The sequence below is a fragment of the Zalophus californianus genome, chromosome 16, assembly GCF_009762305.2.
Source record: "Zalophus californianus isolate mZalCal1 chromosome 16, mZalCal1.pri.v2, whole genome shotgun sequence".
In the NCBI taxonomy this organism is placed as follows: Eukaryota; Metazoa; Chordata; class Mammalia; order Carnivora; family Otariidae; genus Zalophus; species Zalophus californianus.
This window is the reverse complement of record NC_045610.1, coordinates 22,413,742-22,429,340: the sequence shown is the minus strand read 5'-3', so window position 1 is coordinate 22,429,340 and position 15,599 is coordinate 22,413,742. Positions and strand designations below refer to the sequence as shown.

The 15,599-nt window shown below is 58.6% G+C and overlaps 1 protein-coding gene and 1 long non-coding RNA gene across 2 annotated transcripts in view; one reads left to right on the top strand and one right to left on the bottom strand.

Moving 5' to 3' along the window:
* TMEM132E (transmembrane protein 132E) overlaps positions 1–15,599 on the bottom strand; it is a 53,717-nt gene that overhangs the window by 2,574 nt on the left and 35,544 nt on the right. Inside the window, exons 3-9 of the mRNA XM_027624624.2 lie at positions 9,268–10,198; positions 7,699–7,845; positions 7,238–7,430; positions 6,208–6,351; positions 3,696–3,901; positions 1,554–1,842; positions 416–607 (exon numbers count right to left, since the gene is read on the bottom strand). Coding sequence (XP_027480425.2) covers positions 416–607; positions 1,554–1,842; positions 3,696–3,901; positions 6,208–6,351; positions 7,238–7,430; positions 7,699–7,845; positions 9,268–10,198 — 2,102 coding nt within the window. The remainder of the gene's footprint in view (positions 1–415; positions 608–1,553; positions 1,843–3,695; positions 3,902–6,207; positions 6,352–7,237; positions 7,431–7,698; positions 7,846–9,267; positions 10,199–15,599) is intronic.
* On the top strand, positions 11,161–11,984 carry LOC113939034. The gene is made up of 3 exons (XR_003525108.1): positions 11,161–11,277; positions 11,371–11,447; positions 11,711–11,984. It is a non-coding gene; the product is annotated as an uncharacterized LOC113939034 (long non-coding RNA).

The following is a 15,599-nucleotide window of genomic DNA, read 5'->3' as shown; positions in this document are numbered from 1 at the left end:
TCCTGAGAAATGCCTTCCCTACAGATGAGGAAGCAGGGCTCTCAGAGAAGGGATTGGCCTGTGGTCATGGAGCAAGTTAGGGGCAGGGAGACTCTTGGGTCAGTGCTCAACACCTGCCTTCTTGCTCCCTGTGCTCCTGCCTGTCACCTTTCCACCTCTGTCTTGTGCCCCCGGGTGTGGGGCTGCAGCTGGGGCTCCAGAGATGGGTGGGGGTAATTCCTAGGGGTGGAGGTGGCCAGACTCCCTGTGCAGATGGCAGGGGAATGGGGTGGGCCAGATGTGTTGGGCACCAAGGGTAGACAGACCTTCCATTAAAGCCTGAATTGGGGGGACTGATGGCACAAGGACAAACTGGAGTTTCCTTCTTCCTTCCGTACCCCAAGCCCCCAGGTTGGCAGGCTGGGCATCTGGTTACCTGCTTGAGGAAGCTGAGGGTCTGCTGGGCGGCCGTGGTGGCCAGGATGGTGTGGCTGCTCCCTGGGCTGGGCCGCAGGGAGAGGGCGAGGCTGGCCACCACCTGGGCCTGCAGCTGTGTGATGCTGACCTTCTCCTCCGTCACTGTTAGCAGCGTCTCCCCAAGCACAGACTCTGTCAGTGGGGACACCACCTGAGGCAGAGTGGGGCAGGGGTGAGCGAAGGCCAGGAAAGCAGCACCCCCAGGATTCCCAGCCACGGAGGAGTCCCAGCGCTGCTGGAAGAGAGGCCCGGAGCACAGGGTGGGGGGGTGGGGTGGCGGGGTGGCAGGGTGGGGGGGTGGCAGGCTGGGAGGCTGGACTCTTAGGCTCTGCCTTAGGGCTGCAGCTGGAAATCAGGGTCCAAGGGCTCACAGGAGCCAGGCAGGAACACAGATGAGAAGAGTTAGGCAGAATTTAAGGTAAACAATAGCCCCACACGGTGATGAATAGCAATTGGGGTTTGGCCTCAATGAGAGACAAAAGGGAGTGGTGGGGACTGTGGCAAATAGGAGGACTCGTGCTCATGTAGGGGGGGCACCAGTATTGACTCCAGCCAGTTACTGCCAGGTGGGAATGTAGGCCCAGGGTTGCCAGATTCATATTTTGTAAAACCGGAAGTCTAGATTTTTAAAAATGAGAGAGCTGCCAATTGTTTCAATGTTGGATCAGTTGCTTTACACATAAATACATCTGCAGGCAGATTCTAGCCAGTGGGTCACACTATTCACCATCTCTTAGAGGGATGATTTCTACCCAGGCACCCAGGTGTACAGGAGAAGGGTCAGCTTTGAGTTCCTAGGTCCCTGAATTCCCATTCCTGAGCCCCCCCCGCTTCACCCACACCTGCTCTCCGGGACCACACCGAGCCTTACAGGGTTGGTAAAGGTCGACAGGGCTTGCGGGGAGATCCTTTGCCAAGGGGAAGTGAAAGGAGCTTACCACTGATGGTGGGGTTTCAGGCAGGGGGGGTGGGGGCGGGCTGAGGGGCAGAGAGTGTGTTGTGGGGGCCTGCCGGGGTTGATCCCAGAGGCCGAGGCCCTAGAAACCCTGTCCCAGGGACATCTGTGTTCTCTGCCCACGCAGTGCCCCTGTGCCTACCTTGAAGGGGGTAGTGCCCGGCTCCAGGCCAGCCAGTGTGCTGCTGTCCACCATGCGTGCCACTCGGGGGTCCCCCACCCGCATGAAGTCGCTGACCAGGTCGGTGACCTCCACCAGCCAGTCTGGGCCCAGCATGGGGACCACCTGGTCGGCGCCCTCGGATGACGTCGTGTGGAACTGGGTGAAGACCTGCAGGGTGGCGTGCTGGTACTGCAGGGTGCAGCCTCGACTGGCGCTCTGCCGCCGCTCCTCCTCCTCCTCCTCCTCGTCCTCACTCTCCCGGGCTGACCTGGGGTGGGGAGGCCGGGGCTCAGGGCTCCTCCGCCTGCCTCCGACCTGCACAAGTCACCTCCCTCACCCGTGTGGGCTACGGGCTCCTCCCTGCCTCCCGTGGGTGGGCGCTGGGCACACGGCAAGCCTCCCCCCTCCCCCCAGTCCCATTCCTTCTGTCTCTGACCAGCTCGGAGCCAGGAGTCCCCAGCCTTTTCGCTCCTAGAAAGGTGCCTTCTTGCCCCCCACCCCCACCCCTTGGCCCTCTCGGCCTCTGCGGGGTTTCACCCATGCCTGACAATAGCCGGGGTTGGATCCTGACAAGCGCGGTCTCTTTTTCAGCGCTAAGCCGGCGCCTGGCCCTGTTCTCCACTCTAAACTGGAGCAAAGGCATTCCTCGTTCAGAGGGCCAGACCGCTTGGCTGGGGGGTGCCCTTACAGCTGGGGGCGAGCAGAACTTGGAAGCGATGCACTTGGATATTTGGCTGAGGCGATTTCCAGGCACCGCGTGGAATGTGTGGCCTGGTACCTCTTGCTGCTTATAGGAAAACCCAAGAGGAGAGAGGTAAACTGAGGAAAGCACCAGTAAGCAAAAGGGAGCCAGGACTGGATGATTCGGGAAATTCAGCCTATCCAGGTTGCCGAAGATGCTAAAACCAGGAGATCCACAGTCAGGAGAGCATGCTCTGGAGAGAGCGAGCCAAGGACACGGCTCATGGTTTGCTACTGCTGTGGATGAATCAAACAACCACAATACCCATTCACAGAGGGCTCTTTTACCTGGGTTAACCCATCCTCACAACCACGCTGAGGTAAGTGTCAACGTGCCCATTTGCAGATGAAGAAACGGGGCGCACGGAAAGGTTAAGTAGTCCAAGGTTGCCCAGCTAAGGAAACAGCAGTCAGGATTTAAACCCAGCCTGTCTCCCTTCAGAGTTCACCACGCCCTCATGACTCAAAGCTGGCCTGGGAGCTGGGCCCAGGGCAGAATCACAGGCCCCCTCCCAGACCCACGGGATCAGAAGGTGCATTTTAATAGGCTCCTCGGGAGCTCATGTGCACGTTCAAGTTTGAGAGGCTCTGATCCACACGGTCTGGCTTTTCCTCATCTCTGCAGAATTGAACTGAGCCCAGCTCTCCCTTGGCCACCGGCTTCTCCCCCAGCCCAGCCCCTCTCCTGTCAGTTGCCCGCCCCTCTTCCTTCCTCTGCCCTGCCGGCTCCCCTCTCCAGCAGCAGAGTGAGGGGCGAGTGGAGCGCATGCCCCAGAGATGTGCACTCAGGTGTGTGAGGTGCCCCCGCCAAGGGAGCCTGGTGTGAGTCGCTGTATGCCTGGGCTGAGGCACTCACGAGTGTGCCCCTGGTGTGCACAGGCTGAGGTACATGTATGTAGGTGTATGTGCTTCTGTGTTGCGCGTCTGCTCCATTTTGTCTGTGGCCTGGCTACTCTCTCACCCTGTCTTCCCAGCCAACTCCCTTCCACTCATTCTTTAAGACTTAGCCAAGAGTCACCTCTTCCAGGAAGCCTGCCTCGACTTGTTCTAGAGGAACAGGCGGTTCTCTCCTTTGTGTCACTTGATTCCCCACACAGAGGGCTTCCTGTGTCTACTGTGTCCTGTGGCACATACAGGACAGCCTCCCTGATAGACCCAGAGCTTCGCTGGATCAGGCACTGGCCACACTCACCCCATGTCTCAAGCACCCACCTGTGCCTGGCAACACAGTAGCTGCTCAATAAAAGTTTGTTGATTGCCTAACCGACCTGCAGCCTGTGTACACCTAGGGCCTTATACACATACGTGGATCAGACCCTGTGCCAGGGCTGTGTCCACCTGTGAGTCTGTCGAGTATCCACTGTGTGTGTAAGGCTGTACCTCCGGTCGGGGAGGATGGGTACCCTCCAGCCCTTCACTTGGCTGAGGCGTGCATCCGAGAGTTCAATGTGCAGGGGCAGCTTGGGGACCCAGACTGTCATTTCCAGGGGGGCATTGAGGATGTCATAGCGGAAGGTGACCCTGGCATTCATGGACCCGCGTGACTCCTTTCCACTCACAAACACGTAGTCGCAGCTGCTGGATACCTGGGGAAGGGAAAGGAGGTTGGTTGGCACGGCTTGCCCTACAGGGCCTCCTGTGGGCCGAAAGGGAGGACCGGGGGTGGGGGGAAGCACCAGATTTATTTCCCCTGGGAGGTGTCAGCTTCGGGTGTCCCTGCTCCCATTATTTCTTCACAGATCATCTCTCAGCGCTTCTATGGGAGGTGTTTCCTCCCTGGCAAGGAGCCAACATGCACCTGACTTTATAGGAGACTGTTTCTTATGGGGCAGACCACACCTCAGAGGAGCCTTCAGGCTGAGGGGCCCCTAGGCTGGTGCTCTGGCAGAGGTGTCTTTTGGTGGCATCCTCCACAGTACAGAGGGGCATGTCCTGAACCCATGATTCCTCCACGGCCCATGTGGCCCTGCGGCTGCAGGAAAATAAGCAGCTGGTTCATTTCAGGTGCGGGGACGGTTCTAGCCAGGGGTGGAGCTGGGGATGGGGAGAGGAAAAATTAGGACAGACAGGTGGATGGCTGCTACCAGCAGGTGCCGCTTTTACAAATGCATGGCCACCAGGACCGCAGCTCATATTCCTAGAGGTTCCTTGGATGAGCACGTGCCTGCTGAACACATCTCGGGGGACACCTGTGCCAGTACTCAGGACAGATGTAGGTGGGTTGTGTATATGTCAAGTGTGCCCAGTATGTACCTGGCACACTCTGGAGTGAATCTCACGTGCAGTGCATTGAGGTGTTCCTGCTGGTACACGCCCATGGGTGCACACCCTCGCATTTGGGGAGGGTCTAATCATGCGGCTGGTGGGGCTCGTGACATTCTGAAGGCTCTGGTGGGGGGCAGGGAGGGTGCTGGCACGGTGGCTCATCTCTGATGAGCCCCTGGCTATTCCCAAACTCCTGCTAGCTCCCTTAACCATCTCGGATGGGGGGTGGTAGGACGTGGGAGAGGAGCCCTGCCAGAAATGCTCATTTCCCACTTTAGAAGGCAGAGAATTCCATCTGAAGGCTGGTAAATTCCATTCCGAGTGTTTGCAAACTCCATAAAGAACCTGAGTGTATTTCACTGAGAGTGGAAACAAATTCCATTTAGAATCTTTGTGAATTCCCTTTGGTATCTAAGCAGTCAAGACTTTGTTCTGGTCCACTTTGTGGCCGGAGCAGGGGAGTGGGGGAGTCTGGGGGGCAGAAGCAGGTGCTGGATGAGGGCCTTTGAGAGCAGGTCCGTTGTTTTTTTTCCTGTCCCAGCCTGCCAGCCCTGGAAAGCCCCACGGGCCTGGGCAAGGCTTCTACTCTGCTCTGGCTCAATTGGGGGGCATTCTTCCTGGGTGGGGGAGGGATGAGGTGAGGCTCCAGCTCCCCAGACCTGAGGGATCTGGGGCGGAATGTGGAGAGAGAGAGTGCACACACCCCAGGCTAGCCCCAGTTAGCCTGAGGGAGAAGGACACCCACGGCCCACTCCTCCTGCTCTCCTTCAGACTGAGCTATTTACAGGCTCAGGGAACAGACTCCCTTGTCTGATCATCTGATTTGGGCACCTGCTGGAGGCTGGCCTGATAAACAGCTCACCCACCACACCGACACCAGGACTGCCACTCCCCTGCGTCACTGTCTGTCCCACTGCCTGAGATGGCTGTCTGAAGGGGCAAATCTGGAGGCCCTCCTGGGGAGGTGGCAAAGTAGGTCATTTGAGTCAGACGGCTGTCCCGTTTGTTGGGCCGTGGAGACCTGGGGCCCGGAGTGGGTCTCTGGGGAGGGAGCTCTGGGAGGGGCCCGCAGGAGTTGGGGGATTTGGGGTGTGTGTGCCCTGAGTGGGTTCTTCCTTACACAGCCTTCACTCCTGGCTTAACTTCTTATACAACCTTCACTCCATGCTTCCGGGGCTTCCACTCTGAGCTGAATCTCCTCCATTTGGGCACCAGCGCCTGGGTTCAGGGCGTCAGGGTGTGTCCTTGAGGCCCCCCCCTCCCCCGCCCCGGTTGCCTTGCCCCGTGTCTGTCCAGGCAGGGGCTCCATCATCACTTGCTATACTGGGTTGAGCTCGGGCTGTCAACACTGCCTTCTCCCCTCTGCCTGACAAACGGTCTCTTTCATATTCCTGCAGGAAGCCCTCCAGGACCAGTAGTACCCGGGGCTTTTCCTCACCCCCACCAGGCACGGATGCCTGAAGCTATTCCCACTGGCACCTTCCCCCCACCCCCACCCCCGCGTTTCTCCTCCTTTTGCCTGCAACAGGAAGCTGCCTGGGATGCCAGTTCCCCTCTGGCTTGGAGTTCCACTCCCCCTGAAGGTCTGAGGCCTTCTTCCCAGGGTCCCCACCTCCAGGAAGCCCACCTTGATGATGTCCTCATTGTCAGATTTGCATTCCACCAAGGCAGAGACATCTAGGACAAGGCCAGTCACCTCGATGGCGATGACCTTGACCGGGATGGCCACTGTCCTGCCAGTCAGGATAGCCGTGTTGATGATCTCGGTGTCCTGCAGGGAGGGTGGGGCTCTGCTGAGTGGGGACACTTGTGGTCCTCCGCTCTCCTAGGACACGCCAGCCAAGGCCCAGGCGCCTGGCTGCCCCAGTCCTCAGATGCACAGCCTTCCCCTGGGGACACCTGCACACGTGCGGAGAGGTGCAGCCGCTCAGTCTCACGAGTCTTCTCAGACACTCTGCTCACTTGGCCTCCTGCAGTAGCCTTCTGGTCTACCTCAGCCCGCTGCCAGGAAACAGTCCTTCCCCAGTCCCCCATCATCTTCTATTGACGCCTTACATGCTCCTCCACATTCATGGAGTCACATCCAACACATCTGCCCAGCCATTCCAGGCACCCCTGGGCTGTTTGCAGACGATTCCTCCAGCCTTACCACCCCATGGCACCCTTCCCCAACCACCGCGCCTTAGAACAAACTACTCACATTCCCATCACCACACCTTTGTCCGCGTGATCCCTTGCCTAGAGCACCCTCCTCACCGTCTCTGGTTGTATGAGCCCTTCCTTCCACGTGTCCTTCAAAGCTCAACTGCACGGCCACCTCCTCCAGGAAGCCTCCCCTGAATGGCCTCTCCACGGGTGACTTCTTCCACCTCTGTCCCCCCGAGCATCTGCTGTCCTACTCCAGCACGAGGCACAGAGCACTGCCTGCCTCCAGTGAGTGTGTGTGCACACACACACACACACACACACACACACACACACACACACCCCTATACTCATAGGCACACCTGGGTGCAGGAGGCAGTCACACACTCAGGCACAGGCCCACACGTACACACGCATTGATCCACACGTATGCTCAGCGGGGCACATGCTGGTCGTGCACATGCACCCGCAACAGACGCACGCATCCACTGGCCAGTCACCACCCTGCTCACCATGGCTAGGGGCAGGATTGCTTGGACATCCCGCTGGATGACTGTCAACTCAGTGACTGCCCGCTCCAGGTCAGGCCGGGCGCTGGGGCCGCGGTAGTCGATGTGCCACATGATCCTCCGCTTGACCGACTGGCTGGTGAAGTTCTCCATCTCAAAGTCCAGCTGTAGGATCTCCAGAGGCCCCTGGCCTTCCCTGCAGGGTCGGGGCAGGAAGCAGAGCCCAGGAGGAAGGGCTGGGAGCAGCCCAGGATCTCTGAAATCCCTGGTGGGGCCCCCAGCCCTCCTCGGCAGCCTGCCTGCTGGGGACTTCTGAGCCTTCTCCAGCCACCCGAGGTGCCCCAGCCTGGACCTCAGAGTCCCCACCACCTGAGCGCCTGCCCTTCTGCCAGCCTGGCTTCCTCCATCAAGAATGCCCCCACCCCTTCCAGGTGCTGTCCTGCAGAGAGGACAGAGGTGCTTACCAGGGGGGCAGTGGGGTGCCCTGGGCCCAGGCCACATCCACGGTGGCTGTTGAGTGCTTTGCCCCAGTCAGCAGCTCCGAGGTCACGTGCCACTGACCACTCCGTGACTTGGTGCCCAGAAGGGTTACACCCTTCTTGGCCTTCACCCTGGGACAAAGAGGGAAGAAAGAGAGGGAGACGGTCAGCCTAGGGCCCAGTGGCTGCCCACCTGGCCACTCCCCCCGCCCCCGGCTGGGTGAGTAAATTACCCCAGTAAATTATCTTGGACTCAACACTGGAGATGAACCTGGGGAGTCTGGTATCATGTAGCTGAAACCTCTGACCCTCCGTGGAGGCTACAGTTGCTTCTACCATATCTCTCTGCCAAGTTCTTACCAAATCTCTACTTGCATACCTCAGTGACAGAGTAGTCACTGCTGCACACATCTAATTCCATTCTCAGAAAGCCGCTAAGGACTAGAAATCCCTTTCCTATATTTAGCTGAAGTCTAACAGTCATGGGTTCTGCTGGGGCAAGAGAGAACAACTCTCCTTCATCTCAACTGGAACAGTTCTTTGGACAGCAAGAGGGAAGCAAGTGTTCCCTGAGTCTTCTTTTCTCCAGGCCTAAAATCTCTAGTTCCTCCAATTACTGCTTTCTGCCATAGTTTCAAGTCAATCTTTGCAACTAGGGTTCAACCCTTGCAACCCTCTTCTGGACACTGAACACACAGGCGTTGAGGCCTATACTAAATACAACACTTCAGCTGTGCTCTGATTAATACTGACTAAAGCAGAACGGTGACCACCTCCTTGATTCTACATGCTCTACTCCTATTAATGCAGCCCAAAATCTGTGATGAGTGATTTAAGTCATATTCACATTCAGGTATTAATCATTGAATCAGGTCTATCCCTCCAGGAATATCTGAACTTTAAGGTGGTACACTCAGGAAAGAGGGCGATACGTCACTCAAAGAAGCTGGAGGTTAATGGTGATGTTTTGGGTCCTAAGCATAATGTCTGGGGTGGGGGGAATATTTTGGTGGGGCCTTGATATGACTTAAGGTATTTCTGAATTCGTAAACTGTAATCCCGTTCAGGGTGTAGAAAAGGCTGGGACTCCTGAAATGTTTTCTCCCATCTCCAGGATTGGGCAAATGGCCTGACACATGGACAGACTCCTGCTCATCTTCTGGCTCCCAGCCAATGGGCTGCTCTCTGGTCTCCATTTCTTCTCTTTGGCCTGGGTCTCCTCATCTGTAAAATGGGAGAGTTGCACCAGCTAACATCTAAGGGCCCTTCCAACTCCATTCTATCATTTTTGATACCTATGCTTGTGGGAACTGACATTTCTCCTCGACTATTTCTGTGAGCTACAGAGGTCGGGCAGAAATTTTTGTTGTCATCAAGCTGATGAGAATACAGGCTTAAGTAAATAAGGTGTCTTCCTGAGGTTTCTCAAGCGATAAATGGAAGAGGTAGGATTAGGGTGCTGGCCAGGCAGGCGTGGGCACACCCCTAAAGGGGGCGAGCTATGCATTTGACCTCGGAAGGGAAGGTAGACCCCTCTACCCACAAGCCCCCTACCTGAGTGTGAAATGCTCCACACTGGGGCTGGAGGGAGAGGAGGAGTTGGGGGCGAGGTAGAGGAGGATGCTGAGCACCTCCCCAGGCTTGAGGGGCCGATCCGGCAGGCGGATCATCAGGTTGCTGTCCAGCCTGTGCTCCTGCAGGGTCCTCCTGGGGGGCGGGCGGAACAGGCTGATGCTCCCGATGCGCAGCAGTGGGTGCTGGGTGGGGCTCTCGGCGCGGGCGCTCGGCCCCGGCCCCGCCCCCCGACGGGCGCCCCCGCAGCCCCCCGACGCGTCCGGGGGGTGGAGGGTGTAGTAGAGCTCAGCCTGCTGACTCTCCCCCGCGGCCTCGGGGTCCAGCCCGTCCGGAGACTTGCGGCGGGCGGCGGGCGGCGCGGCGGGGGCCGGGGGCCCGAACCAGGCCAAGGGCAGCTCGGCCCGCACCAGGCAGGTGGCCAGGCCCCCGCTGAGGCGGCAGGAGCTCTTGACCTCCCGGGCGTCCCGGAAGGCGTGCAGGCGGACACAGGGCAGCCGCTCGGTGACGCCGAAGTCGTCCCAGTCGCGGCCGGCCACGTAGAACAGCACCTGGGCCACGGGCTGCGAGGCGGGCACGCGGGCGCGGACGATGAAGGCCCGCACCTTCCAGTTGACGGTCAGGCGCTCGGGGATGTCCAGGGTGCTGGACGGCTGCAGCAGCTCCCGGGCCACCACCTGGCTGGTGCTGAAGGGCCCCAGGGAGACGTTGAGGACGGGCAGCTCCTTGGTCTGGAACACGACGAAGGGCTCGGAGCGCTGCAGGGAGCCGTTGGCGAACGCAGGAGGTGGGGGCCGCGCGTCCCGCAGGAAGAAGGCCAGCCGCGTCCGCGACAGGCGGTAGCTGACCGGCAGCACTGGGCTGGCCTGCGGCCCCGGGGGGCTGGGGCTGGCCGGGTGGGAGCGGCCGGAGGCTGGGGACAGACAGAGGCAAGAGCCCGGAGGGGTCAGCAGAGGCTGTGCTGGGGCCGCAGGGCACCCCAGCCTCCCACCCCGCAGAGGGCGTCAGCTCCGAGCCCGCCCTGCCTGTGCTGGCAGGACAACTGTCCCCTCGCCATTGCCTCTTTTGCCCCAGCGTGGGGGTGGACCTAATACCAGTGCAAAACACTGTGAGGCTTTAGAGAGGTTTTATTCCCCGGGCATCCTCGTCTGAAAAATGAAGATAAAATGGGTTTCTGCCTCGAAGTGCGGTTGTGAAGATTTACCAAGTAGTGTGCAGAAAGGGCGGAGGGCAGAGTGTGGCGTTGGGAAAGCGGGGACTCTTGCCGTTACAGCCTGCTCAGCGCTCTGCAGGCATTAGTTTGCTTGATCCTCAGATGGATCCTCCCAGCTAGGTATTCTACCATCTCCCTGGATTCAATCCGTTTTCTATCAATAATTTCTCTTTTTTGAGAGCCTATTCTTGTATCTTATAGGTCAAGGTGAAGAGTGCTTAAGTAACTTACCCAAGTCACGTGAGGGACAGGGGCCAGAACTAAGATTCGAACCCCGGGGCCACCTGACTCTCAAAGCCAAGCCCGTTCCTGTACCAGCTGCCTCAGATGGTGCAGGGCCCCCGGAGATCCCTTATTTTCCCCTACTCCCTCCCCCCACGCCGTTATACATGCAGGGAACTTAACCCCAGTCTCCCAAACCCAACATGGGCCTTGGATCTGATGTCTCTGGTCCCCTCCCCACATCCGTGCAGGACCCTGCCACATTCTAGCAATTCCACCTGTTGACTCTTGTAGTGTGTCCCGAGCTACCCCCGTCCTCCATCCCCAGAACCCTGCTCCGGTTCTGGCCTGGATCCTGTTGCTCTGACAACGTAACATGGCACGACTGGGTCTCCCTTCTCCCCCTAACTCCCTCCTTGGCATCTCCTCCCCTCCACAGCAGCAGAGTGATGTGTTTGTCCTGGACACAAATGGGACCTTGCTGGCTCCTCACTGCCTGCTCAACTCCTGTTGGACACTGTCAAGGAATAGGAAGGAACAAGATGTGGGGGTTCGAGGTTTGAGAAGCAGTTCTGGATCTTTCCATGGACCCCTGAGTCACTTTCCTCACCTTTAAAAATCAGGGTAATAATAATGTGCTGATCTTGCAGGATGTGGTGCTGTCATTGTTCTGTTTTCGAGAATCAAGTAAGAAAGCACTCAATTGTGCAACACAATGCCAACGTCTGTAAGTATTATGAAAGAATCGCTCCCTTCTGCTTACAAAACAAAATCCAAACTCACCTTGAGCCTGAGTGTGGCCCTCAGGGTCCTCTACAGTGGGGTTTCAGGCTCCCCTTTCCCCAGGACTGCTCCCTCCAAGTCCCCGCTGCCAGCATAACTGGATAACTTTTGGATTTAGCACTCGCCGATGCCACCTTATCTCCCCTCCTTTGCTCATGCTGTGCCCTCTGAGTCAAATCCTCTTCTTTCCTAACTGTACACATCCAGGTGGGAATCTTTCTCCGAGGGCCAGCTCCAATGCCACCTCCTCCACGAAGCCCTCCAGGATATGACCTCAATTCCTGCGATTTTCCTTCTTGGAGGGAACCTCTCATCCTGTCTTGTACGGAAGCTAGTTATCTGTGCGTCTGTGCACTGAGCAAGCTTTCAACAAATCATGGCTGATTTACGCTGAGTGATTTGTGGGGACCTGTGTCCCAAGGAGGAGACTCCTAATCAACGCTATAGTGGTTACTTGCAGTTGATGCACATTTATCATTTTATCACCATCAATGAAACCTTGACAGTTCTACAAACCTTCACAGCCAATTCCTCATAAAGGCAATGAACTAAAAATTCCCAGCTCTGGAGACTCTGGTGGCTCTGGTGTCTATGTCCTTTTTTTTTTTTTTTAAACCTGTGGTTTAATTTCCTCATTCAAAGAGGTATTTGGCTTGGGGCAGGGCATTGGCCCTTTGGGTCAGGTGATCTAAGAGGAGTGGCACCTGGTCTCATGTACCTACTTAGGGCTCTCTCTGAGCGGCCCTTAGGACCAGCTGGGGAGACCACCCATGGGGGCGCAGGCCATGCTCTGACCCCCAGACTGCTTCTTCCATTCCCGGGAGAACTCTGTTCCTGGGCCACCTTCCCCCCCTGGATGCTCTGCACCCTGCAAGGTACACCGGCTGCCAGTGGTGGCGTACAGGAGGGCAGCCAAGTTCAAGAGGAGGACAGGAAGATGTCTGGAGAGATGGGGAGAGCCTTCCAGGCTGGAATCCCCACCCCACAGTTACCCCAGGAGTCTCCGAGGTATCCCCTGCCATCGGGGTGGGGGGGAAGGCTGGCCCGAGTCACACATGTTGGGGTCCAGGGTAACAATCTGAGCCAGGGCACAAGGAGCCAGCCAACTGCTTTGGAAGCAGCAGGAAGCAGGCAAAGATTTCAAGACTCAAGTTCAAGGTTCTCCCTGTGACACTCGCTGGCAAGTTACTTCCCACGTTGGGCCTTGGTTCCCACATCAGAAACTGAGATGGTGACACTGGCCCCCTCACAGGGATGTTGGCTAAGAGGCCAAGGGGGAGGAGGGGGGCACTGGTCTGTGTGGGGGGATGGCCAGGGCTGAGATGGGGAGGGCCACCGTGCGTGTCCCGCTGGGCCTGGAGAAGGGCAGCTGCTGCAGCTGGAAGTGTTCACCACCCCCCAGGCTGGGGTGTGCAGGATGGGGCTGCCCAAATCATAACCACTGGCCCTGCCTTGCCTACCGTCCCCAGGACATCCCAGAGGCTGCTGAGTGGCGCTTAGTCCCCTCGGACTCTCTCGGTGGGCCAACCCCACGGTGGGCCATCTGGACCCCTGGGAGGCCCAGTGGGGGCAGGAACCACCAGGCGGGCAGCAGATCGGGGCACGGAGGAAGGGACTGGACACCACGTTGGCATGCACCCCTCTGCCCTCAGTAGATTTTTGTGGAATGAGTGGGGCTCTCGGAATGAGCTGCCCACCACTGACTGGGGTGCCGTGTGGGGTAGGAGTGCCTCCTCCTACAGCAGAGGCGATTGAGTGGCCGCTCAGGGGGAGGGGTCCTGGCGCAGGGTCGGTAGCCTCGCAGATAAGGAGTCTGAGTTTCTGAAAGGGGGAGCTACTTGTGTTAAGAAAACAGCTTGCTTTCAGAAAGGGGAGCCAGAAAAGACAGTATTGGGGTGCTACGGTTTTTGTATTTATGTCGTCGTGACACACGACACCCCCTCCAGTCACCACCATGAGTCATTCTCTCCTCCGGGGCCCTGAGGCCTCCTCTGTGGGGGAGGCGAGTGTTTCTGAGATTGCAGCACTAAAGCCCTGTTCTCCTGTGCTCACTTACTCTGGAGCCTGAGTAAGGAGTTGCTTGATCTCTCTGGGCCTCGGTTTCCCCAGGGACGTGGGAGAGGACCTGGAAGTGTTCTGGGGTGGTGGGGGCTGGAGGGGAGGAAGGTGAGACCTGCGGAGCTGTCGACAGACGGGTCAGGTTTTCAGGGACGCTCTGTGGGAAGGTGTGTGCACGCTTGTGTGTGTGTGCAAACGTGCACACTAGCCTGCACCTTGGCATGGAGCAGGGCCCGGCCCGGGGAAGGAAGGACCACAGATGGGGGAGGGGAAGATCTACACAGATCCGAGGTTGGGCAGGTCCAGGGGTGGGGGAGAGGTGCTGTAGGGGTGTGACGTGGGGACGTGGTAGCCCGGACCCCCAACAGAGGGAGAGCTGCTAACCCGGGCTGGGGCACACCTGCCCCTCAGGCCGCACACCAGGCGGCCCACACGCAGCGGGTCTTCAGGCTTGGCTCTGAACCCCGGCCACGCTTGGGCCCTCACCCTGCTCCCCTTGTTCCGCAGCGCACTTGCCCTCCAGGCCCCCACCTCCCGCTCTCGTGTCCTGGGCCCCGCTCGCCCTGCACACCGGGCTTGGCACTGTGTTCCTGTCAGCGGCCTCGGCTCCCCCCCCACCCCCCGGAGCGGCTCCTCACAGAGGAGCAGCCAGGCTCCCCTCTGTGTACACAGCCTTGGGCCTCCTGAGGCGTTTGAGCCCAGCCCTGGGATCCTCTCCTTCTAGAAACGGCTTCTCTGCATCCTCTCGGGTGCGTGAGGGGTGTTACGAGTTGATTTGTGACCCCCACGCTGACTCATTCATGCAAGGCCTGACCCCCAGGACCTTGGAATGCGGCTGTGTTTGGAGACAGGGCCTGCAAAGAGGTGATTAGAGTAAAACGAGGTCCCTAGGGTGGGCCCCAATCCAATACGACTGGTGTCCTTGCAAGTAGAGGGGATCAAGACACGGACGCGCAGCGGGAAGGCCATGGGAAGACGCAGGGAGAAGGCGGCCATCTGCAGGGCAAGGAGAGAGGCCCAGAGCAACCCGGCCCGCTGACCCTCTCGCCTCGGACTTCCAGCCTCAGTGCTTCTAGCACTGAGAAGCAAGTGTCTCTTGTTTTAGCCCTCCAGCCTGTGGTGCTTTGGGAGGGCCGCCCAAGCAGACTCACGCAGGGGGTTGGCTATGTGTGCCCCCTCGCAGCCTCAGTTTCCCCAATGAGAGGAGACACCGTACCAGGGGAAAAAGATGGGCTGGGGTCGCGCGGGTCTTGCACACAGGGATAATGATGGTGGCCGAGGCACTCCCGGCCCCTTCCTGACACCATACCTCGCACGGGACCCTTCCCAGCTGATCCGAGCAAGTTCCTTCCCACAACCCCGGAAGGCACACCCAGCTCTTTACATGGTGGTAACCGAGAATGGGGTGTCTGTGCACTCCACAGGGTGGGAGGATGCACTCCTGTCCTCCTGGAATCCACCCCCCACGACCGCCCTGGGCCTGAATCTGCCCAGCCCCTTGGGGAGCACCAACCCAGGGCCGCTCCGGGGTTATGCTCAGCTGAGAGGCGGCAGCCTTCGTTCTCTCTTGTTCCAGAAAGAGATGGTGGCGTGAATAGAGGCTTCACTGGCCCTGTGTACAAGGGCATTGGACTGGACCCACGAGCACCCAAGAGAAGAAGACAGGAGATGGGGTGTGGGGTCCCCTCATCCTTCCATGCCTGGTCCTGGCACTGCCTCCCCCCACAGCCACCTGGGTGGTACTTTGCTACTCCTTGGCTCTGTCCAGCCCCGGCCCCGACTGACCTGGAGCGTGGCCCTGGTGTGAGTGTGACCTGCAAATGACCATCTAACTGTTTCCTCCGTCACTTCTGTGAATGCCCCCTGCAGGCAGGATGCCGGCCCACGCACCCCTTCCCCTGTGCAGAGACCTCTCAGGCCACCCCCAACACCAGAAGGCACCTACTTACTTACGCTTTTGCCTTTCCAGCTGGACTGGGATATGGGCAGACACTGGGTTCACGAATCTCCCTTCTACCCTCTTATAAGGCCTGGGGCA